Below are 25,653 nucleotides of genomic sequence, written 5' to 3'. Positions count from 1 at the left end.
TTACTATAATTATTATTAATTCATGGCTATATTTATCAGAAAACAGCTTCTTAGTTCTCTATTATTAACCAGTTAAAGACCGGGCAAAATTTCCCCGTTCCTGACCATATGTATATATATACTAGATGGTGGCCTGATTCTAATGCATCAGCTATTTTAGAATATGTATGTAGTTTATTTATGAAGTTTTCAGAATAATGCAATTTATACACAGGATTCGGCCAGCCGGGCGCAACCAATTAGCGAAGTGTGGTTCAAATTCTGTGCCAATTCGCAGCTGGACTTCACCTGTCGCTGATTGTTCATGGCCGGCTGGGCGTGATCAATCAGTGAAGCCAGGGCCTTCTCCAGGTTTTTGAGGGCCCCGGGCGAAAGAGTCTCAGTGGGCCCTACTCTTTAACACATACCACGATTCATGATGCACAGATACAGCAGAGAAATATACCACAGCCAAGTAGCATATAACACAGCCCACATAGCATATAGCACAGCCACGTAGCATATTGTACAGGCCACGTAGTATATAACACAGCCTGCGTAGTACATACCACAGCCCACATAGTATATAACACAGCCATGTAGTATATAACACAACCACATATATTGCACAGCTATGTAGTATATAGCACAGCCCACATAGTATATAACACAGCCACATAGTATATAGCACAGCACATGTAGTATATAGCACAGCTCATGCAGTATATAACACAGCCACATAGTATATTGCCCAGCCATGTAATATATTGCACAGCCACGTAGTATATAGCACAGCCCACAAAGTAAATAGCACAGCTCACAAAGTATATTACACAGCCACATAGTATATTGCATATTACCCAGCCACATAATATATTGCACAGCCTCGTAGTATAGAGCACAGCCCACATAGTATATAGCACAGTGACCTAGTATATAGCACAGCCCACATAGTATATAACACAGCCACGTAGTATATAACACAGCCACGTAGTAGATTGCCCAGCCACATATATTGCACAGCTATGTAGTATATAGCACAGCCCACGTAGTATATAACACAGCCACGTAGTACATATCACAGCCCACGTAGTATATAACACAGCCATGTAGTATATTGCCCAGCCACATATATTGCACAGCTACCTAGTATATAGCACAGCCCACATAGTATATAACACAGCCACGTAGTATATAGCACAGCCCACGTAGTATATAGCACAGCTCACGCAGTATATAACACAGCCACGTAGTATATTGCCCAGCCACGTAATATATTGCATAGCCACATAGTATAGAGCACAGTCCATGTAGTATATAGCACAACAAAGTAGTATATAACACAGCCCATGCAGTATATAACACAGCCCATGCAGTATATAACAGCCCACATAATATATAGCACAGTCCACGTAGTATATAGCAATGTGGGCACAATATTGCTGTTAAAAAAAATAATTAAAATAAAATATAGTTATATACTCACCTTCCCGACAATGGAAGGTGAGAATAGCATGATTTTTTATTTTTTTTATTTTTTTTAACATTAGATCTTTTTATTATTGTTACTGCATAGGCAGCATCAATAGTTAAAAGTTTGTCACACAGGGGTAATAGCAGTCTATCAACGCGGCCCGTTAATGCTGCTATTAACCCTGTGTGACCGCTGACTGGAGGGGAGTATGGAGCGGGCACTGACTGGACAGAAGTAGGGAGGGGCGAATTAACGGCCAGACTGTGCCCGTCGCGACCAATCAGCGGCGTGGAATTTCTGTTACAGACAGACAAACAGACGGAAGTACCCCTTAGACGAATATATATATATATATATATATATATATATATATATATATATATTATATACATATGGTTTAAAGAGCTTTAACATTTCATCACTTTAGGATAATCAAGTACATTTTGCGCATTTTTTTGTGACACTTGCGGCTTCATGTTTATGTCACATTCATATTAGCTGGTGTCCGGCAATATCAATAAAAAAAAAGGAAATAAGTGTCTGTTTTTCCCAATTTATTTTCTCTTGTTGTCTCTGACAGCCAAATATCCAGTCCCGTAGCTACATGATCACTTTTAGATAAGTTCCTATACACTTACAATTTCTAATGTAACTGCAGAGTAGGAGCAGAACCGCCAAGACACTTAAAGTCAGTCCGGAAGCATTTAAACCGTGCTCTCAGTGATCCAAACACCACTAAATGATCAATAACTTTGGATAAGTACCCTATCCAGATTATTGATGCTATTGACCAGGCAGAATGGGCCAGAACTCATGTGCCATATCTGTTAGACTGATGACATTGATGAAATTGTGTATGCTGCATAATTTTCAATTTTACTTACTGTCTTAATTGAACTACAGTAATCCCAGCAGTCAATTACCGTATTTTTCGCTCCGGATTATAAGACGCACCCCAAATTTTGAGGAGAAAAATAGGGAAAAACCTTTTGTTTTATAAAATGGTGGTTCTTATAATCCATGCGTCTTATTGCTTTCCGGGGGGTGGTGGCTGCGGTGAAGCGGGGTCCCAGGGTTGCTGCTGATGGAGGCAGGAGTGGAATATTGCTGCAGGATGCAGGCTGGGATGATGGGGTGTTCTGATGTGGGGCATGCCGCTGTGGGTGTCCAATGCTGCCACTGTGCTCTGTCCCCGGTGTTGCTGTCACCTCGCTCTGTCCCTGGTGCTGCCGAGTGCTCCTGCTGCCGCGTTCTGTCCCTGGTGCTGCCAGGTGTTGCTGTCACCATGCTCTGTCCCTGGTGCTGCTGCCGCTGTGCTCTGTCCAGGGTGCTGCCGGGTGTTGCTGCCACGCTCTGTCCCCCGGTGCTTACCGCCGCCGCCGCTCTCTGTCCCGTGCTGCATGGGGGGCTTTGCCATTCCATCCATGCTTTCCTGTGCATGGCGGCCATTTTCCCGGAAGGAATCCATCGCCCACGCACAGGAAAGCATGGATGGAATGGCAGAGCCCCCCACGCAGCATGAAACAGAGCGCGGTGGTGGCAGCAAGCACTGGGGGACAGAACGTGGCAGCAGCACTTGTAAGCACCAGGGACAGAGCGCGGCGGCAAGTATCGGACACCCGCAGCGGTAGCACAGATAAGATATATCCGCATTGTAAGACGCACCCCCATTTTCCCCCCAATTTTGGGGGGAAAAAAGTGCGTCTTACAAAGCGAAAAATATGGTATTTAGATTTTCATAATACTGCACATGGGATTTATTGTATATATATATATATATATATATATATATATATATATATATATATATATAGTGTATATGTTAATATATATACTGAAGCAATGCGGCCTGAATAGTAACCAGCGATCAAGCTCACGGCCGTCAATCAATTGCCCATCCCATCGCAGGGGTGGTCTGGATGACTAAAGTGGTCTGTGGGAAAGACTTAGGATGAAAAGGAGTGGTGCTAACAGATGGAGAGGAGTGTAATGAACATACTGTCATGCTAGGCATGAATGTGTTGAGAGAGTTCATCAGTCTTATTAATGAGTCCCCAGACAGGTTCCTTAAACAATGGAGTACCCATACATCACAAAAGAGAGTCTTCCAACACCTGATTAGGGCGGCCCAAGCCCAAAAGACCTCCAGCAGTGGAAAGACACTGGGGAAAGTAATTGCCCCATTTCAATCAATAGGGTCCTACCGCCTGGTCAAACAGTGCTTACCCTGCTCGTCCGAGCATGTACCCTCCTGGAAGTTGTCGAGGTTCAGATCGAGCCGAGTAATGCTGACCAGTTACCGCAAGGAATTCTTGTGGCCTGGACATTAGCTACTTTGCGTGACGGATCAGTTCTTGTGCGCTGTGTGAATTTTGGGAAAAATGATGTCATACTACCCCCAGAAGCAAAGTGGCTCACATCTCCTGTGTATGCCAGAAGAGTTAACAAGGGTATCCTTGGATGGTGACCGTGGACACTGCTTTGTCACCCTACCCTCGACATTTGAAGGAGGGATGATGAATCCTGGAATAGATGAGAGCTGAGCTTACTCAACTCACATCACAACAGGTACAGCAGTTGGAGGCATATTTGGGAAGATACCAGGATGTGTTTGCGAGACACGAGGATGACTTTGCATGCATGATGGCAATCACACATGAGACTCCAATTTGAAGTGCTGTGCCCAAAAGAGAGCACTATTGTCAAATTCCTCCTCAAATGCACCAGGAAGTGAAAAGAATACTGACCCAGATGCTACATAAGCGGTTAATTTGAGCCCATGGGCTGCCCTCATCATGCTGGTGTGGAAGAAAGATGGGACGTTACGCTTCTATGTGGATTACCGGAAACTCAACGCCTGTACGGTATGTGATTCTTATCTGCTGCCAAGGATTGAGGAGTCCCTGTCCACCCTGGGGAATGCTAAATACTTTTCCACGTTGGATCTTGCCAGTGGCTACTGGCAAGTGCTGAGGTCCGAACAAGACCAAGCCAAAACAGCCTTCATACTTGCCATGGGATTATTTGAGTTTGATTGAATGCCATTCGGCCTGGCCAATGCCCCAGGTACGTTTCAGCGACTCATGGAGAGGAGTTTGGGAGATTTAAACTTGAGGCCACTCTGATCTATCTGGATGACATTATTGTCTTTGCTTTCTCATTTGAACAACATCCTCGGAGACTGGAACAGGTATTGAGTCATCTACAACAGCATGGTCTAAAAGTGAAGCCTCAGAAGTGTCATCTGTTTCGCACTCAAATTGAGTATCTGGTACACGTTATCTCTGAAGAAAAGATTGCTGCGGTACAAGATTGGCCTACCCTGAAAACCATGAAAAACATGTGGGCTTTCCTAGGACTCACAGGGTATTTCAGACGTTTTGTGAAGAACTTTACCTGCATCGTGAACCCGCTGCTGGAACTATTGAAGGGGGTACCAACTAGTGCTAAAAACAGCACTGTACAATGGTAGCGAGCGACAAGAGGGAGCATTTCAAGCCCTGAAATTGGCCTTGATGGAGGCCCCAGTGCTGGCCTATGCTTACTTTACACAGGTGTTCATTCTACATATGGATGGAAGCTTGCATGGACTCGGAGCAGTGCTGTCCCAGATTCAGATTGGAGAGGAGCGATTGATGGCTTATGCAAGTCGATCTCTTCATGATTCTGAGAAGAACCTGCATAATTACAGTTCCTTCAAGTTGGAGTTGTTGGCATTGGTGTGGACCATGATGGAGAAGTTTGCTGAATATCTGTCCGGTTCTGAAATTCACGTGCGCATGGCTAACAATCCGCTGGCTCATCTGGAAAGAGCAAAACTTGGGGTCCTGGGACATTGCTGGGTAGCTCAGATGGCGAAGTTTCATTATAAAATCACTTACAAGAGAGGAGCAGAGAATAACAATGCCGATGCTTTGTCCCGAGTGAACTAACCATGATAAGGAACTGGAGGCTGAAGAGGTTCCTAGATTCAGGGCCTGGAGCAAGTTCAGATGCCGACTCGTGATGGTCTACTGGGAAAATCCAATGATGATTGGGAAGAAAGATATGCTCTGTCCTTTGGTGCTCTGCAGATGCTATGGCAGTGTGAGAAACTACAGCTGCATGATGGAGTTCTGTAACAGAAAGTTCTACTGCCACAGGAGCTTAGGGTCACCTGGCAAATGGTGGTCCCTGAAACGTTGCTGCCCCAGGCGGCTACAGAGGCATATGAAAGAAAAGTTAATTTCAGACCAGAAAAGACCTTCCAGTGGTTACAACGACTAATTTATCATCCTCAATTAAAAACTGGAGTGGAGGAAATCTGTCAACTATGTAAGAGCTGTGAGTTGGCCAAGCCACCTGAACAAAGGGCCCCCACACAGACCATAGTGACATCTGCTCCTCTAGAGTTGCTAATAATATATTATCTGACCGTTAGCTCAGTGCATCAGGAATATGAACATTGCTTGGTGATGACGGATCACTTCACGAAGTCTGCCATTGTGATTTCAATGCAAGATCAGACTGCTGAATCCATGGCATACGCCATCTGTAAGAACTTCATCCTGGTGTATGGGTGTCCAAAGTGCATACACTCGGATCAAGGCGCCTGTTTTCTTGGAAGGGTGATGGAAGAGTTACATCGGTTGTACAAGATCGGGAATCTTGGATGATGCCCTACCACCCTCAGGGAATTGGGGCCTGCAAATGGGTCAACCATTCTCTGATCCAAATGGTGAGGACCTGGGAAGAGGATAGGAAGGCCCGATGGTCCGAGTATGTGGCCAAGTTGGTATGAGTGTATAACAATCAAAAGCATACCACCACCGGTTACATGCCATATACTCTCCTGTTTGGTCAATGGGGAAAGAAATTACTGAACTGGAGCTAGAGCCCGAGGAAGACTACCCACGGACGGGGGTGTCTACTTGAGTTCGAAAACATCGACATCGGTTGCAGACTTTGCATCGTCTGGTATGGACCAAGTTTCAAGAATTTGAACATCCCAGGGCCGCTCCTCTGCGAGGGACAGCTCTCCAGGCTGGAGACCGTGTCCTGGTATGAGAAAGGCGCCCTCAAGATTAGCTGGAGTCCCGGTGGGAAAAGGACCCGTATCTGGTGAAGCGTAGAGTCGACGCTAAGGGACTCGTCTATGAGATTCCGCCTGAGGGAGTTGAAGGTGCCGCACTCACAGAGTCCATCAAAACATGTTACGACCCTGCTTATCAAGAGATCCCAACAAGAATAGGAGACACTGGATGCTCCAAATGTGGTTCCGCTAGTCCTGAGTGAATATGAAGAGGAAAAATCCGATGCCGATGGTTCATTCGGGGAAAATGTGTCTTCCATGCACTGAGGACAACCTGATGCAGTTGCTCCAATGGAATCTATTGCTCCTTTTATCCTATGGCACTCTGAACGATCTACAGTAGGCGTAACCCCTAACCAATACAATCAGGATCAGTTTGTTTGGGGGCAAATAGTTCAAGGACTGGAAGACTGTCATCGTGAGCTAAGAAGACTCTCACCTGTGGAATGGTGAGCTAAAAGAAAGGGGGAATGTAAGAGGAAGAACAAGATCGGGTATACCATTCTCACACCGGTCCTGGAACTACCGGGACTGTCACTAATGTTGCAGCAGGGAAGATTTTCAGACAAATACTGACCCTTGCATGTGACTGCAGTAGGCAGGGCCATGTAAAAAAGCGCTGCACATGAGAAAAAGGTTAGAGTCCAGGCAGGAAAGCTAAGCGGACAGTGGGGTGCAGTGTCAGCTGTGAAAGCAGTGCATCCCTTGAGCGCAGGCAGACTTGACATATCTGATATGAAAAAAAGGAAAAAAGTAGTGCTGCACAGCCTCTCAACCTAGAGCGGATAACAAACAGTCCAAGTGCGGTGTATTTAAACAAAGCCTCACTTCAGTGCTGGAGGTGCTCGCATAGAAAAAGATAAACCAATCATGAATATGAAAGAAGATTGCGATAGCACTCACCAGGTTTAGTGTGGTTCGATCCTTTTATTGAAGACAATTGTTCACGACAGCATGTTCATGGCTCGGGGGAGTGCAGATGGAGGGGAGGTGAGCAGGGATCGACGACGGCCGTTTCGCGCTATTACAGCGCTTCTACGGGTCTACAGACTTGACATATCTCCTGCGTATCAGTCTACTGTAAATGGATGACAGACTGCCAGTTTCCCACTAACCTCCACACCAGGAGGTGACTCACGTTTGAAACCAGAGACTGTATCGTGCACGCAGCGCAAGTGAGAAGCAGGTGACTAGGCCCTAGATCCTTAGCCAGGTACCTGTATACACCGTGCAGCAAAGCCTTGTTCCGGTGCTACTACATACTGGACTGAGCACAACATTTGGCATTCAGCCCTTCAGAGACTCTTCACCCATTCCGTGGATTGGAGCCCCGTCCTCTACAGACACCTACGAGACTTCACATGCCGCTGTTGTCTGTGCCACAGTTGGAGAACTGAGACGCTGCAATCAAGAATACTACAGACTGATAAGTTTTTTTGCCTTTGCTTCTTCTTATCGAACTATCGTTCGTTCCTGCTCTACTCCGTCTTAGCTCCCAGTTCTGCCCTTCTCCCTAAGACACCTCCCAAGTCCTGCCACTTCCTGCGCGGAGTATACATGTTGTTAATAAACCTGTTAACTCTTGATCTGCCTCATGTCCGTGAGGACATCTAACGTTCCTGCGATTTCTACATCTGCATTAAATGAGATGCACCGTTCAGTGTTAGTATGCAGTGTATAATGCAGTGTGATTTCTATAATAGGTTTATTTTTAAAAAGACATATTTAATGTAATTATTGTTTAATTTATCACAGCAACCATCTCTTAATAGTATCCATATATATATGTAAAAATATCGACTAGAAAAACCTTTTGCTATAAGAAGTTTAAGATTAAAAAAAGTGCCTTCTGTTAAGAACTTTGCTAAAAAGAGAAGGTATTTGGTGAAACCCATTTTCATCCAGTCCTATTGTTTTTTTAATTTCCCAGGAGCTGTTTGGATACAGAACACTGATGTGGAGACAAGCACTTTGCATTATTGGGTACATTTTTTCCCTAGGATTTCTTCTACTCCTATTTTATTGGAAACCTGAATGGGACGTCTGGTGTCAATGTGCTCCATGTGCCCTTGAGAAAGCTAATGTTATTTTACTGAGAACCACGGTGTGTATTTATGCTTATTCTTATGTTTCTTGGACAATGACACTGTGTGCTTATTTAAATACTGTTGTTTGTTGACTATATACCAGCAATGAAACTTGTTTTTTCAATTGTTTGGTCCTTTGTTAATGACACAACCTGGGGTCTAGTGGATACAGTTTTTTCTTGTGACAAGTTGTCAAAGGCCAGGCAAGACTTCCTTGTAAATTAGTTCTTCTCTAAAGTGAATAAACCTAGCTCGCTAATGCTCTCTATTGGAGAGAAGTACTTTATAAATCAATATCTGATATTTTAAAAAGTAAGGTATGTTATTTAAACACATGCACTTACCTATCCATAGACAGCTGTTTCAGGGTTATTTTTTTTCTTTAAGGACCCAAGAGTGCTTAAAATATTGTCTAGCACAACAAAAAAGGATGTATTATATTACAGTCCACTGTCTAAAAAGAAAGGCCCCAAAGACGCCACAATAAGAATAAGGGATCAGTAGCCTTCTATTGCAGACGTTAGGGTGCTCCCAGCATCCATTTGCCCTATCTCACTAGTGAAACTAGGAGCTCAATCTAAACTAACTCTCTTTCAGTAGGATAGCCAGGGGTTTCAAGGGAGAAGCAGAACCTGAAAGCCACATATTTCCCTCTTATGCCAATCATGAGGGAACTCATAGTGGAACCATACTCTGAAAAGTCCTTGTGACAAGGTTTTAAACAGTTTTACAGTTAAGGTTTTACAGTTAAAATGTGACTGTACCTTCAACTGGGAAAGTTAAAAATTCCCGATTTTAGGCAAAAGGCTTGAAAAAAGAACATGCTCTGCTAAGAATGAAAGTGAAGTGCATGCAAATGTGCTAATAATTCCAGTGGGGTCTCACACTCAGTGACTTAAGGCACCCCAGGGTCCTCACTCTTGGAGCATGTCTGTACCATGGGCTCTCAAACTGCTCTGGCTTAAATTCTGGAGGTGGAAATCACTTGATCATATAGTTATATAAGTCACCTAGCGCATACCCTAAAACTTTCACTTAGTGTGCATTAGTGTGTCTGCATTTTGCATCAGTAGGCCAGGCCAAATCCAAAGAAATAAGCAAACATTGCACTTGACCTTAGTTAGAGGCATACTGCATGTGGAGAGCTTCAGTAGATTCAGTGAAATGACCCTTCTATTAACCCCTGCAACATGAAACGTTGCAGGCTTTAACAAAAGCTTCATTTCATTGGATATGCTGTGTCACTCTCCGTATTTGTTGACATTTTTGACTGATTGATCAAGTACTTAAAGGTGTGCACCCCCTCTGGAGAGCATTATTACATGATAGATATTTGTTGGCTAAACACCTATCTTTCCTCACTCTCCATACACAGTGCTTGTGTTCCTATATTCTCTTTAAGAGAATTGCTGCTGGACTCTCCTTGCAGATGTTCATCTCTAGGGTGAACAAAAGGATTAGCTTTTAGGAATTCAACAGGCTGATTCCTTCTTTCCTCCAACATCATTTCCTGGATGAAAGCTAGGAGGCCGCCATGCACATTAGACACTTGACCAATCTGAACAATATTGGCTACTTTAGCACTATTGTGTATGGAGGGATTTAGCCAATCAGGGTTTTTTAAACAAAAAGGAAAAACAATTATCAAAAATGCATAGAAAAATATTTAGAATTGAGAGTCCTCAGTGGTTGATACCTTTTAATGGCTAACTGAAAAGATGGTAACAAATTGCAAGCTTTCAAGACTACTCAGATCTCTTCATCAGGCATAGACTAAAAGAAATTCTGAAGAATCACATATTTATGGACAACACAGCACAGAAAAATGCCATAGATAAGACAGGTGACATGAAGCAGAATTAACATTATGTGATTGATAAACAGTTATGTCCATAAATATTGGAACAGTTCATAGATAAAGAATGTTTTATTGTCCTCTGATTGGGGTCTGGTTCTGTTATGATGACCCCACATGGTCTGAGGAGCAAATTCCTTAGTTGATGTAAAAAGACATAAATCCATGCGACACATTCATTCCTGCACTGAGAGTGTCAAAGGTCATCATCAGCTTATATTCCCATACTCTTCTGTCTCTCTGAGATTGGAAGTTGCCTTTTAATACAAGTAATTTCATGTCCATAATGCTATGATTGGGGAGACAAAACTTTATTGCCACAGGTAGATCCATTCTTTTTTCTCTTATTGTATGGCTGTGAGAGTTCATCATTGTTTTCAGTTTCTGCCCTGTCTCCCCTACATACAGACCCCCAGTTGGACATTTCGTACAAATAATTAAGTACACCACATTAGAAGTGACACAGCTGAAAGTACCTGGTGTCTTATAGTCCAGATGTGAATTGGGGATTTTTATCTTGTCTGTGGTCATTATAAATGGACAGGTTTTAAATTTTTTCCGGTTGCAAGGAAAGGTTCCTGCAGCTGTTGGAGAGGACAGCGGGCTTCTGACAATGATACTTCTTAGATTTGGGGGCTGCCTAAAACACAGTAGTGGGGGGGGTCGGGGGTCTGGAAAAATGGATTGTAAGCGGGCATCATTTTGCAATTTCAGTGCAGCACCCCTTAGCACCTCCAGATTTGGATTATAGGTGACCACTAGAGGCACCCGGTTGTTTTCTTCTTTAGATTTTTAATGTAGCAGGTGATTCCTTGATATTCTGGTGGCTCTTGTAATCTGGTTTCCAATTGTTCTTGGATGGCAGCCCTGCTTTCAAAAAGGTCTTTCTGAGGCGACCAAGGTGTTCATCTCTATCCATGGGGTTGGAACATATACGATTATATCTGATGGCTTAGCTGTAGACAATAGAATTTTTTATGTGTTTTGGATGGAAACTGTCACATTTAAGGTATGTTGGATGGTTGATTGGCTTCTGATACAGGTATGTTTCTATTTCATTGTTCTGCAGCTTAATGATGGTGTCCAAAAAGTTAATTTCAATGCAGGAGTAGTTGAGTGTTAAGTTGATGGTAGGATGAAATTGAATAAACTGTTCATGGAATGTCTTTAGCTGTGGCTCAGACTCCACCCAGATGATTTTCCAGTCATGTCCAGTCTGAGCCACAGCTAAAGACTTTCCATGAACAGTGTAATCAATTTTATCCTACCATCAACTTAACACTGTATTTTTACATCAACTAAGGAATTTGCTCCTCAGACCTTGTGGGGTCATCATAACAGAACCAGACCCTAATCAGATTACAATAAAACATTCCTTATCTGTGAACTGTTCCAATATTTATGGGCATAACTGTTTATCACTCACATAATGGTAATTCTGCTTCATGTCACCTGTCTCATCTATGGCATTTTTCTGTGCTGTGTTGTGCATAAATATGTGATCCTTCAGAATTTCTTTTAGTCTATGACTGATGAAGAGACCTGAGTAGTCTCGAAAGCTTGCAATTTGTTACCATCTTTTCAGTTAGCCATTAAAAGGTATCAACCACTGAGGATTCTCAATTCTAAATATCCACTGGCTAACACGGTACCAAGATATACACTCACCGGCCACTTTATTAGGTACACCATGCTAGTAACGGGTTGGACCCCCTTTTGCCTTCAGAACTGCCTCAATTCTTCGTGGCATAGATTCAACAAGGTGCTGGAAGCATTCCTCAGAGATTTTGGTCCATATTGACATGATGGCATCACACAGTTGCCGCAGATTTGTCGGCTGCACATCCCAAAGATGCTCCATACAAGGCAGGATGGATCCATGCTTTCATGTTGTTTACGCCAAATTCTGACCCTACCATCCGAATGTCGCAGCAGAAATCGAGACTCATCAGACCAAGCAACGTTTTTCCAATCTTCTACTGTCCAATTTCGATGAGCTTGTACAAATTGTAGCCTCAGTTTCCTGTTCTTAGCTGAAAGGAGTGGTACCCGGTGTGGTCTTCTGCTGCTGTAGCCCATCTGCTTCAAAGTTCGACGCACAGTGTGTTCAGAGATGCTCTTAGGCCTACCTTGGTTGTAACGGATGGCGATTTGAGTCACTGTTGCCTTTCTATCAGCTCGAACCAGTCTGCCCATTCTCCTCTGACCTCTGGCATCAACAAGGCATTTCCGCCCACAGAACTGCCGCTCACTGGATTTTTTTTCTTTTTCGGACCATTCTCTGTAAACCCTAGAGATGGTTGTGCGTGAAAATCCCAGTAGATCAGCAGTTTCTGAAATACTCAGACCAGCCCCTCTGGCACCAACAACCATGCCACGTTCAAAGGCACTCAAATCACCTTTCTTCCCCATACTGATGCTCAGTTTGAACTGCAGGAGATTGTCTTGATCATGTCTACATGCCTAAATGCACTGAGTTGCCGCCATGTGATTGGCTGATTAGAAATTAAGTGTTAACAAGAAGTTGGACAGGTGTACCTAATAAAGTGGCCAGTGAGTGTATATCTTTCCTGTATCAAAAATGCATATATATACTACACATGGTTGTTCAATAATTGTAGAAAACTGGAATATGGAATTCTCATAAAGTATTTCTTAACTATTTCCAATACATTTTCTGTCTTACTTCCTTGTGTATATCAAGATTTTTAATCACAAAACTAAAGCCTCCATAGGCATCAGCTGCTATTGAGACAAAATGGCCGATTTCAACCATAATGAGCGGATTTCAGTTACCAAGATGAAATGATCAAGTGTTCATTTAGACCAGAGTGGGGGATCTATTTTGGATATTTCGGCCATCCTTCGGGGGCCGTACAAAAATGCACGCTATCTCCACCAACAAAATACATCCTGACCCTGGTATTCATGTCAAGACGTAATCTTCTTCAAAGAAGCTTACAGCCTCTAAAGACCACATGGCCACCTCAACACCATTGGAGCTACCGCAACGCTCGACCTACTGTCTCCTTCCCCATAATCCTGTAGCATGTAAGCCCGCAAGGGCAGGGTCCTCGCCCCTCTGTACCAGTCTGTCATTGTTAGTTTTGTTTACTGTAAGTGATATTTGTATTTTGATGTAACCCCTTCTCATGTACAGCACCATGGAATTAATGGTGCTATATAAATAAATAAATAATAATAATAATAATAATCTTTCATTGCACACTACTCAGTGTTCAGTAGTGAAGACTGCATGAGCATGCTAACAGAAATTAATGGGCCAGAGGACATTAAAATTAAGCTGCAGGCCCAAGCAGTGTGGTCCCCAGGAATCTGCCCAGGGGACAGATAAAAGCTCATCGAGGACCGTTAACAGTCCATGGACCTGAGTTTCCCCACCCTTGATTTAGACTATTGCTAATCAACAAACATTCACTATCATTTCAAAAATCTATCAGTCAACTTGGAGTTTTTCAGTTGATCGTAAACTGGTTTTATTTTTGGTCAGAAAATCCAACCTGTCCAATGTAGTCTGAGATCCTTTTTTTTTTTTAATACTAACAATGAATGGTTGTTCAACTGACAGATGGATGATTGTTCCCCAGCCTACCTTTGCCTAATATATATGGCCTTTACAAATATAACAGCTTGCAGAAGAGGAATGTTTAAGTCCTGCCCAGAAATAACCCTTGTTCCAACAAGGAGCAGCCAAAACTTTTTTGCGCAGCCAACTTTGGTTGAGGTTTACATAAGCTCTTTTTATTTTCCACCCTGCACAACCTAGAATTTGTCTGGATTACAAAAAAAAAAATCTTTGCAAATTCAGACAGTTGGCAGCTTTATATTTGATGATTGAAACAGAAAACTGATACCAATTTCAATATAGTTATCTGAGATTTGTATGATGATGCACTAATGACATATGTGTCATCACATTGTCAGGACAAACTTTTATTCTCCGAGAGAGAACAATGAAATCTATTGAATAACACAAAGTCTGAACTCTTGTAAGGCATGAGGAATAGATATAAAAATATATTTACCACATATATACATTTTAATTATATCTGAATACCCTTTCTCCTATATTTTCTGACTTCACCACAATCTGTCTTCCTTTTAGGACGATTTTAAAAAACATGTCAAGAAAAAAGTATTTTGGGTAAAACCTTTAAAAACAACAAATAAAGGATCAGAAGAGTTGAACTCTGATGTGAAATCTCTAATCAACAAAGCTTTGATCATGCCAGAATGCAAGGTTTGTTCTTTAATTAATCATAACATTATATGTTCATAATTAACACACTATAGATTGTTCACACTAGATGTTTATCATGAACAATATGACATTTGTTAGACAGATTGGGCAGTAAGTAAATGTTGCTAGAAATTATGAATATGCCATTCACACACAAAAGCGTAACTACTGTAGAGTTCTATGGACCCCATTGAAAAATATAAACCTGCTTCTACCCCTCCAGCATGTTGGCCAGATGCATGGGCCTTTGTAATTTTTTTGACCTTATACAAACATATGTGTTAAACCCCTTATCGACCGCCGATACACATTAAAACAACGGTCGTTATCATGCCTTATTTCCTCATCACCGTGTTAAAACAATGATCGGGAATAAGTGAATAACGCTGCCCCGCAGATTAACCACCCGCATTTGTAATCATGGGTGCTGATTATTGCCATAGTTCACTGAGATAATCTGATGACCCTCAAGATCTGGTGGCCTGTTAGATCTCACTGACTCCGAGTCTAACAGGCTGGGTGAGACACTGACAAGTCTCTGGCACTGCAGTATACGATTACTGCAATGCATAAGACCAAAGGATAAAGTAAAAAATATTCATGTCCCACAGTGTTACTTAGTGAAAAAGTAAAAAAAAATTTAAATAAAATATGTAAACAAAAAAAATTGTTCAAAAAGCCAATTAGTCACTAAAAATACAGCCTTTGTGATCATACAAAAAAAATTACACATAATTGGTATCCCCGCTTCTGAAATGACTCGATCTATAAAAATGTTGTGTTATTTATTCTGTACAGCGAACACCTTAAAAAAATTAAAAATAGACCTGGCAAAAATGTATATTTTTCATCATCATGACACACACAAAATTTAATAGAAAGAGATCTAAAAATCATGTGTAAAAAAAAATGGTACAAATGTTAACACCAAAGTGTCCCACAAAAAAACAAGCCCTATTATGGCCCATTAAGCAAAAAAATAAGTTACAGCTTTCAGAATATGGTGATGCAAAAACAAATTCACTATTCTCAAATATTGTTTATAGACTGTAAAAGTTTCTAAGCAGAAAAAACTTGAATCTGGTATGGCTGTAATCTTCATGACCTGCAGAATCAATCTGGCTTATAACTTTAACATATGGTAAACCGCACAAAACAATGAAGGACATATCGTCAGTGCAACCTATGCAGCTGCACCAAAGCTGGAGGGGGTCTGCAGGTACTAGAGACTATTTCAGCTGGATGTGCTTCAATACACACTGCCGGCCAATCAGATATATATATATATATTGTAGTGTGACTAAAGGTTATGTAGTCGATGGGAGGTATGTGTCGCAGAGATGGCTTGTCTCTGTGATGTAACCCGAAGTATTTTCTCTAGGGCATGAAAGCACTAACAGGTTCGTTTGTTGTACCTGGGACTGGGTTACAGGTAGCTGTGAGAGATGGGCGTTACCGCTGCTATTAACCCTGTGTGACCAAGTTTTTTACTGTTGACACAGCCTATGCAGCGCCAATAGTTAAAACATCTAATATTAAAAATAATAAAAAAAATAAAAAATGATTATATACTCACTAGTATTGAGCATTCCGATACCGCAAGTCTCGGGTATCGGCCGATATTTGCGGTATCGGAATTCCGATACCGAGATCCGATGCTTTTGTTGTATCGGGAATCGGTATCGGGATCAATATAATGTGTAAAATAAAGGATTAAAATAAAAAATATTGATATACTCACCTCTCCGACGCAGCCTGCACCTTACCGAGGGAACCGGCAGCCTTCTTTGCTTAAAATGCGCGCGTTTAGTGCCTTCCGTGATGTCACGGCTTCTGATTGGTCGCGTGCCGCCCATGTGACCGCGACGCGACCAATCACAAGCCGTGACGTAATTCTCAGGTCCTAAATTCCTAGAATTAGGAATTTAGGACCTGAGCATTACGTCACGGCTTGTGATTGGTCGCGTCGCGGTCACATGGGCGGCACGCGACCAATCAGAAGCCATGATGTCACCGAAGGCACTAAACGCGCGCATTTTAAGCAAAGAAGGCTGCCGGTTCCCTCGGTAAGGTGCAGGCTGCGTCGGAGAGGTGAGTATATCAATATTTTTTATTTTAATTCTTTATTTTACACATTAATATGGATCCCAGGGCCTGAAGGAGAGTTTCCTCTCCTTCAGACCCTGAGAACCATCAGGGATACCTTCCAATACTTGAGTCCCATTGACTTGTATTGGTATCGGGTATCGGTATCGGATCAGATCCGATACTTTGCCTGTATCGGCCGTTACTTTCCGATACCGATACTTTCAAGTATCGGACGGTATCGCTCAACACTAATACTCACCTACGCCGCCTTTCCCGCTCCTCGCGATGCAACCGGCTTGTTCCGGTAGCACGGATGGTCTGGAAGAAGGACCTGCCATGACGTCACAGTCATGTGACCGTGACGTCATCACAAGGCCTGCGCGGAAAGGACCTGCCGTGACTTCACTGTCATGTGACCGCGACGTCATGACAGGTCCTGCATGACAAGGACCTGCCGTGACATCACGGTCACGTGACCATGACGTCATCACACCTTGGGACTGGAAGCTGCCGCCTGCACCCCACACAGGTGACAGTGCTACAATGTGCCTGCGGAAGGTGAGTATATGTTTGTTTTTTATTTTTTTAACCTGTGTCATAAGTGGCTGGGCAATATACTACATGGGCTGTGCAATATACTACGTGGCTCTGTGCTGTATACTACGTCACTGGGCAATATACTACGTCACTGGGCAATATACTATGTAACTGGGCAATATACTATGTGGCTCTGCTGTATACTACGTCACTGGGCAATATACAATGTAACTGGGCAATATACAATGTAACTGGGCAATATACTACGTGGCTGGGCAATCTACTACGTGGCTGGGCAATCTACTACGTGGCTGGGCAATCTACTACATGGCTGGGCAATATACTACGTGGCTGGGCAATATACTACGTGGACATACATATTCTAGAATACCCGATGCGTTAGAATCGGGCCACCATCTAGTATATATATATATATTACAGTTCAAAAGTTTAGGGTCACCCAGACAATTTCGTATTTTCCATGAAAACTCATATTTTTATTAATCAAATGAGTTGCCAAATGAATTGAAAATCTAGTCCAGATATTGAAAGGTTAGAAAAAAAGATTTTTATGTGAAATAATAATTTTCTTCTTCAAACTTTGCTTTCGTCAAAGAATGCACCATTTGCAGCAATTACAGCATTGCAGACCTTTAGCATTCTAGCAGTTGATTTGCTGAGGTAATTTGGAGAAATTTCACCCCATGCATCCAGAAGCCCCTCCCACAAGTTGGTTTGGCTTGATGGGCACTTTTTGTGTACCATACGGTCAAGCTGCTCCCACAACAGCTCAATGAGTTTGAGATATGGTGACCGCGCTAGTCACTCCATTACAGGTAGAATACCAGCTGCCTGCTTCTTCCCTAAATAATTCTTGCATAATTCATAATTTGGAGGTGTGCTTTGGGTCATTGTCCTGTTGTTGGATGAAATTGGTTCCAATCAAGCGCTGTCCACAGGGTATGACATTGTGTTACAAAATGGAGTGATAGCCTTCCTTATTCAAAATCCCTTTTACCTTGCACAAATCTCCCACTTTACCAGCACCAAAGCAATCCCAGACAATCACATTACCTCCACCATGCTTGACAGATGGCGTCAGGCACTCTTCCAGCATCTTTTCAGTTGTCCTGCCTCTCACAAAGGTTCTTCTGTGTGATCCAAACACCTCAAACGTGGATTCGCCTGTTCATAACACTTTTTTCCAGTCTTCCTCTGTCCAATGTCTGTGTTATTTTGCCCATATTAATCTTTTCCTTTTATTAGCCAGTCTCAGATATGGCATTTTCTTTGCTACTCTGCCCTGAGAGCCAGCATCCCGAAGCCGCCTCTTCATTGTAGACGTTGACACTGGCGTTTTGTGTGTACTATTTAATGAAGCTGCCAGTTGAGGACCTGTGAGTCATCGATTTCTCAAACTACAGACTTTTATGTACTTGTCTTGTTGCTCAGTTGTGCAGCGGGGCCTCTCACTTCTCTTTCTACTCTGGTTAGAGCCTGTTTGTGCTCTCCTCTGAAAGGAGTAGCACACACCGTTGTAGGAAATCTTCAGTTTCTTGGAAATTTCTCACATGGAACTGCCTTATTTTCTAAGAACAAGAATAGACTATCGAGTTCCACATGAAAGTTCTTTTTTTCTGGCCATTTTGAGAGTTTAATGGAACCAACAAATGTAATGCTCCAGATTCTCAACTAGCTCAAAGGAAGGTCAGGTTTAGAAGGTTCTCTAATCAGCCAAACTGTTTTCAGCTGTGCTAACACACTTGCACAAGGGTTTTCAAGGGTATTCTAACCATCCATTAGCCTTTTTACACAGTTAGAAAGCACAAAGTACCATAAGACCACTGGAGTGATGGTTGTTGGAAATGGGCCTCTATACACCTATGAAGATATTGCAATTCAAGCCGGACGTTTGCAGCTAAAATAGTCATTTACCACATTAACAATGTATAGAGTGTATTTCTGAATCATTTAATGTTAGCTTCATTGGAAAAAACTGTGCTTTTCTTTCAAAAATACGGACATTTCTAAGTGACCCCAAACTTTTGAACGGTAGTGTATATAATTATATGCAGCTCTGGCAAAAATTAAGAGACCGCTGCAAAATGTTCAGCTTGTCTGATTTTTCTTTTAATAGGTATATTTTTGAGTAAAATGTAAATTGTTCATTTAATCTGTAAACTTCTAACAACATGTCTCTGAATTTCCAAGCAAAAATTTTTGTATTTTTTTCTGAAAAAGAAAAATGGTAAAAAAAAAAAAGTACTTTCAGACCTCAAATAATCCAAAGAAAACAAGTTCATAATCATTTAGAAACAACTATACTAATGTTTTTAACTCAGGAAGAGTTCAGAAATCAATATTTTGTGGAATAACCATGATTTTTAATCACAGCTTTCATGCGTCTTGGCATGCTTTCCACCAGTCTTTCACACTGCTTTTGGCACAAAAATGTAGGCAGTTCGTCTTTGTTTGATGGCTTGTGACTATTCATCATCCTCTTGATTACATTCCAGAGGTTTTTTGCAATGACACTGGGAAAGTGTCACTGGGGGGTAAGCCTACAGGGCTCTAGCAGGGAAATCAGGCCCGCACGCATGGAGTCGAGAGCCCATGGAGCACCATGCGCACAGGACTTGAGCCTAGCTGGTCACGTGATTCCAGGAGAGACGATGGGGGCGGAACTACCACACATTAGGACAGGAAACCGGCTGATGGCACCGAATACAGGGAACAAGATGATAATGTAATCAAAGGTGAGCTGAGGGTCAGAAGCCAGACAGGAGCAAGGTAACCAGGGGCAAGACAGCAGAGTAAATAGAGACTAGCCAAGGATTCAGAGAACCAGGAAGGAAGGAGTAGTACAGAGCAGTAGACAGAGGCAGAGGTTAAAGGGACAAACTAGGTCATACACAGCAAAAGTTCACACACGCAGAGGCACAACGAATACAGATGAGTAACCAGGGCCAGCTATCTCTAGCCGAGTAAATGGAAGTATAGCCGACACTGGACCCAGGGACTACCAGCATTAAATAGCTGCCCCAGAAGCCAAAGAGAGGCAAACTAACTTAACCCTGACCTGACTACAGCAGAGCCAGAACCACCCCGTCCTGAGTCATGACAGTACCCTCCTCTCAACGGGGAGCCACTGGACCCCCAGGCCTCCCAGGAAACCAGTCATGAAAGGACCACACCAGGTGATCAGCATTAACTGATCGGGCAGGAAACCAAGATCGGTACTCCGAACCATACCCTTTCCAGTGCACAAGATATTGAATGGTATGATGGACCATCCGAGAATCCATGATACATTCCACCTCTTACTCCATCTGACCGCCATCTGAAACGGGTGGAGAAGGACCGAATGACCCTTCCTCAACAGTTCCCAAAGGTTTCAACAGGGCCCTATGGAATACATTGGATATCCTAAAAGACGATGGGAGGTGCACCCGTAACACCACTGGGTTAACTATTTCTGTTATCTCATAGAGGCCAATAAACGTAGGCCCCAATTTCACCGAAGGAACCATAAGCTTAATGTTCTTAGTAGACAGCCAAACTTTATCCTCAACCAAGAGAGAAGGTCCCACAGTCCTGTCTGCCAAAGCCTTGAACTTCCTTTGAGCCTCCCCAATATTCCTCTGGACCTCCCGCCATAACTCCCTCAACTGCTGTACCGCTACATCAGCACCAGTGCAACTGGAGTCCAAACTGGAGAACTCCCCGAAGTGTGGATTGAACTTGTAGTAGCAGAAGAAAGACAAAATGCCTGTGGTGAGATTAACATGGTTATTGAATGCAAACTCTGCTAATGGCAAGGCATCACACTAATCACCCTGTCTGGAAATGGAAAGACAGTGCAATATTTGCACCAACGACTGGTTGGTCCGTTCAGTCTGACCATTGGTCTCTGGATGGTAAGCGGATGAAAAGGATATTACAATGCAAAGCCTTTTGCAAAACGCCCTCCAAAACCTGGACAACAAACTGTACTCCATGATCAAACACAACACTCAAGGACACACCATGAAAACAAACCACATGCTGTACAAACAACCTGGTTTCCGCAGAAGGCAAATGCCACCAAGGGTACGAACTGTGCTTGTTTAGTAACCTATCCACCACCATCCATATGACAGTATTACCCTTTGGAAGGGTGAAGATTGGTCATAAAATCCATGGACAAATGTGTCCATGGTCTATCAGGAACTGGCAAAGGCACCAATTTTCTGGCCGACCAGTTATGAGAGCTCTTAGCATGGGCACAAACTTCACAGGCAGACACAAACTTCTTCACATCAGATGTAAGCGAGGACCACCAGAAAACCCTCACGACGGCCCCACGTGTAGCCGAGATCCCAGGATGTCCACTCAGAGCTGAGTCATGGAACTCCTGAAGAACCCTGAGGTGAAACTGAAATTGGAAAGAACAGTTTATCAACCAGTTTGGAGTGGGGAGCTTGAGACTGCCTGCCTAGTGGTCAACCTTTTAGCAGACTAAATGTATACCAGGTTCTTGTGATCAGTAACCACTGTAATGGGATGAGCCACCCCTTCCAAAAAATGCCTCCATTCCTAAAAACCCAACTTAACCACCAGCAGTTGGCTTTCTTTCTGCCAGGAAGAACCTCTTAGAGAAAAAGGCGCATGGTCTCAGATTGGTCAGCGTGGTGGGCCCCTTGGACAACACCACCCCCACCCCCACCTATGATGTGTCAACCTCTACCACAAAGGGTTCAGATGGATCTGGTTGAACCAGAATCGGGGCAGTCATGAAACATTTTGTCAAGGACAGAAACGCCGCTGCCGCTGAGGCTCACCAGTTCTTAACATCAGTCCCTTTCTGCATCAAGTTGGTGAGGGATTTGACCATTTGTGAGAACCCCTTAATAAACCTCCAGTAATAATTGGCAAATCCCAAGGAGCGCTGAAGACCCTTTAGGTCACGGGGCTGCACCCAATCCCTAATGGCCTGAACCTACTTGGGATCCATGCGGAACCCTTCCCCAGAGACAATGAACCCCAAAAAAGACAGTTTCTGGACCAAAAATGAGCATTTCTCTAATTTAGTGAAGAGCTTGTTCTCCCTGAGTCTCTGGAGAACTGGCCGAAGATGACCAATATGGGCTTGTTTATCAGATGAATAAACCAGAATATCATCTAAGTATATAATCACAAACTGCCCAATGAAATCAGACTACACATAATTGACAAAGTTCTGGAAGACCGCAGGAACATTGGTCAAACCAAAAAGCATAACTAGATTTCTGAACACCCTTCAGAGGTGAGAAACGCAGACTTCCACTCATCCCCCTCCCGTACCCGGATCAGGTAATATGTACCCCGCAAGTGCAGCTTAGAAAACTATTTGGCCCCCGACAATTGATTACACAAATCAGGAATGAGTGGAAGGGGATATGTTTTTCTTATGGTAATCTTATTAAGTTCCCAAAAGTCAAGGCATGGGCAAAGACCACCATCTTTTTTTTTTACAAAAAAGAATCCTGCAGCAAAAGGAGACATAGAAGGGCGGATATGTCCCTTGTGGAGATTCTCAGATATATATTCCATCATATCGGCCCGCTCGGGACCAGAAAGTTTGAACAACTGGGCTTTAGGCAATTTTGCCCCTGGAATCAGGTCGATGGCACAATCAAAAGGGCGTTGCAGTGGTAACCCCTTGGCCTGACTTTCAGAGAACACATCCTCAAAGTCCTTTAGGTACTCCGGAATACCCTCCAGACCGATGGACGACACAGACACAGAAATCAGACATTTATTTTCACAATTCGTCTGCCATTTAACAATGTCCCGAGCCTCCCAGTCAAAGACTGGATTATAACATTGTAGCTATGGGAATCCCAAAACCAACCCGGCAGGGAGGTTGTCCAGAATGAAACAGGCTATATGCTCCAAATGAACAGGGCCCACCTTAAGGATGAGTTCCTTAGTAACGGAATGAATCCCATCCTTGGTGAAAGGTGTAGAGTCAATGGCCACAACCTTCATGGGTTTCCCCAACCTGAATGCCCCTATCTCACAATTGGAAACCAATTTTGAGTCAATCATATTTACAGAAGATCTACAGTCCACAAAAGCTGAAGAGGAAAAAAAAACAATTGTTCACACCAACTTCCACTTTTAGCAATAACTTGGAGACTGAGGAAAAATGTAACTGAGGGTAGGTCTGGGTAATCTCCTCGGCAGCTACCCAGACCTAGGCATTTTCCGAGACCTTGGAAACCTGTTGACAGGAGGGACAGTCCCTTCTCCAATGGCCCAGAGCTTCACAATAAGAGTAGAGTTTGTTTTCCCTTTGACGTCTTCTCTCCCTTTTTTTTCATGGAGACAGCCCCCATCTCCATGGGCTCAACCGATGATAAAGGTTCATGTTTAACTGGCAACAACGAAGCCTCACGTTGCACCACTCCTCTCTCCCACAGCCTGCGACAGACGGCCTGTGTGATAGCCTCCTCCAGAGAGTTGGGTGGTGGATGTAGGGCCAATGCATCCTTTAAGTGCTCAGATAGACCCCTACAGAAAAACCCTCTGAGTGCTTAATCGTTCCAAGACACTTCTGGTGCCCATCACCTATACTCAGAACAGTGTAACTCAGCAGAGAGCTTTCCCTGGGTGAGACCCATAATCGTGTCTTCAGCCAATGTCACTCGATCGGGTTCATCGTAAATCAGACCCAAGTCCTCGAAGAACTGATCAACAGACAATCTCTCAGGGGAGGTGGGGGGTAGGGAGAAAGCCTGAGACTGCGGCCCCTCGCGTAACAGAATTATCACTATCCCCACCCTCTCATTCTCATCACCCGAGGACTGAGGGCGCAGGGTAAACAGTAATTTGCAACTCTCTCTAAACACCCAAAATTTACTTTTATCCCCAGAAAAGGTATCTGGAAGTTTGACAGAAGGTTCAGTAGAGGACAAGGAAATATCTGACACAGCACATTGCCAGACAGAAAAGAGGCACCTCGAACAGAGTTAACTGTATCAGCCAACTCCCTTTGCACCTGTTGGTGAAAAACGACCAAATCTCTTTTCTCAACAGAGAGGTACTGCATCATTTTAGCCACCTGATCCGACAGAGCATGGAGCGGGTCCATGGCATACAGTGAATCGCAAAGCCCTCGCAAAATGTCTGGTTGGTTATAATGTAATGACACTGGTAAAGTGTCACTGGAGGTAAGCCGAACCAACTTAACCCTGACCTGATCTGGATGGAGCCAGAACCACCCCGTCCTGAGTCATGACATTTTCAATGGTGTTCAGGTCTGGAGATTGGGCTGCCAATGACAGGGTTTTGATGTGATGGTCTCTTACTTTTTGCCATAGCTCTATGTATATACTCTGGCAAAAATGAATAGACCACTGTAAAATTTTCAGTTTGTCTGATTTTTCTCTGTATAGGTATATTTTTGAGTAAAATCTAAATTGTTCTTTTATGCTATTAACTACTGACAACATGTCTCTGACATTCCAAGCATTTCATTTTGAATATATATTTTATAAAAATGTGAAGTGGTCAAAATAACAAATGCTGAAGCATTCCCAGATCAACACCTGGTCATCTAATATTTAGACAGAGTCCTGGAGAGGCATTCAAACCACAGTGTCTTGCACCCACTGTGAAATTTGGTGGAGGATCGGTGATGATCTAGAGATGCTTCAGCAAGGCTGGAATTGGGCAGGCTGTTCTTTGTGAAGGACGTATGAATCAAGCCGCATAATAGGTTATCCTGGAAAAACAGTTGATTCCTTCTTCTCAGGCAATCTTCCCCAACTCTTAGTACTGTTCTTTTCCAGCAGGACAATGCACCATGTCACACAAATAGGTCAATCAAGGTGTGGATGAAGGACCACCACATCAAATCCCTGTCATGGCCAGGCCAATCTCCAGACCTGAACCCCATTTAAGACCTCTGGAATGTAATCAAGAGGAAGATGAATAGTCTCAAGCCATCAAACAAAGAAGAGCTGTTTTAATTTGTGTACCAGGGGTGGCATAAGGTCACTCAAAAGCAGTGTGAAAGACTGGTGGAAAGCATGCCAGGACACAAGAAAGCTGTGAATAAAAATCATGGTTATTCCACGAAATATTGATTTCTGATCTCTTCTTCAGTTAAAACATTAGTATTGCTGTTTCTAAATGATTATGAACTTGTTTTTTTTTTATTTGTGGTCTGCAAGCAATGCATTTTTTGTTATTTTGAGCATTTCCCATTTTCCAAAAATAAATACAAAATGTATTGCTTGGAACTTCGGTGACATTGTCAGTAGTTTACAGAATAAA

General features: G+C 43.0%; 1 protein-coding gene across 1 annotated transcript in view; it reads left to right on the top strand.

Annotated features, from left to right (window-relative positions):
- LOC143808072 (putative cation-transporting ATPase 13A4) overlaps nucleotides 1-25,653 on the top strand; it is a 506,094-nt gene that overhangs the window by 119,464 nt on the left and 360,977 nt on the right. The window contains exons 2-3 of the mRNA XM_077290329.1: nucleotides 8,455-8,628; nucleotides 14,593-14,727. Coding sequence (XP_077146444.1) covers nucleotides 8,455-8,628; nucleotides 14,593-14,727 — 309 coding nt within the window. The remainder of the gene's footprint in view (nucleotides 1-8,454; nucleotides 8,629-14,592; nucleotides 14,728-25,653) is intronic.

Source organism: Ranitomeya variabilis, chromosome 2 (assembly GCF_051348905.1).
Source record: "Ranitomeya variabilis isolate aRanVar5 chromosome 2, aRanVar5.hap1, whole genome shotgun sequence".
NCBI classification, from domain to species: domain Eukaryota; kingdom Metazoa; phylum Chordata; class Amphibia; order Anura; family Dendrobatidae; genus Ranitomeya; species Ranitomeya variabilis.
This window is presented reverse-complemented; position numbering and strand designations above follow the sequence as displayed.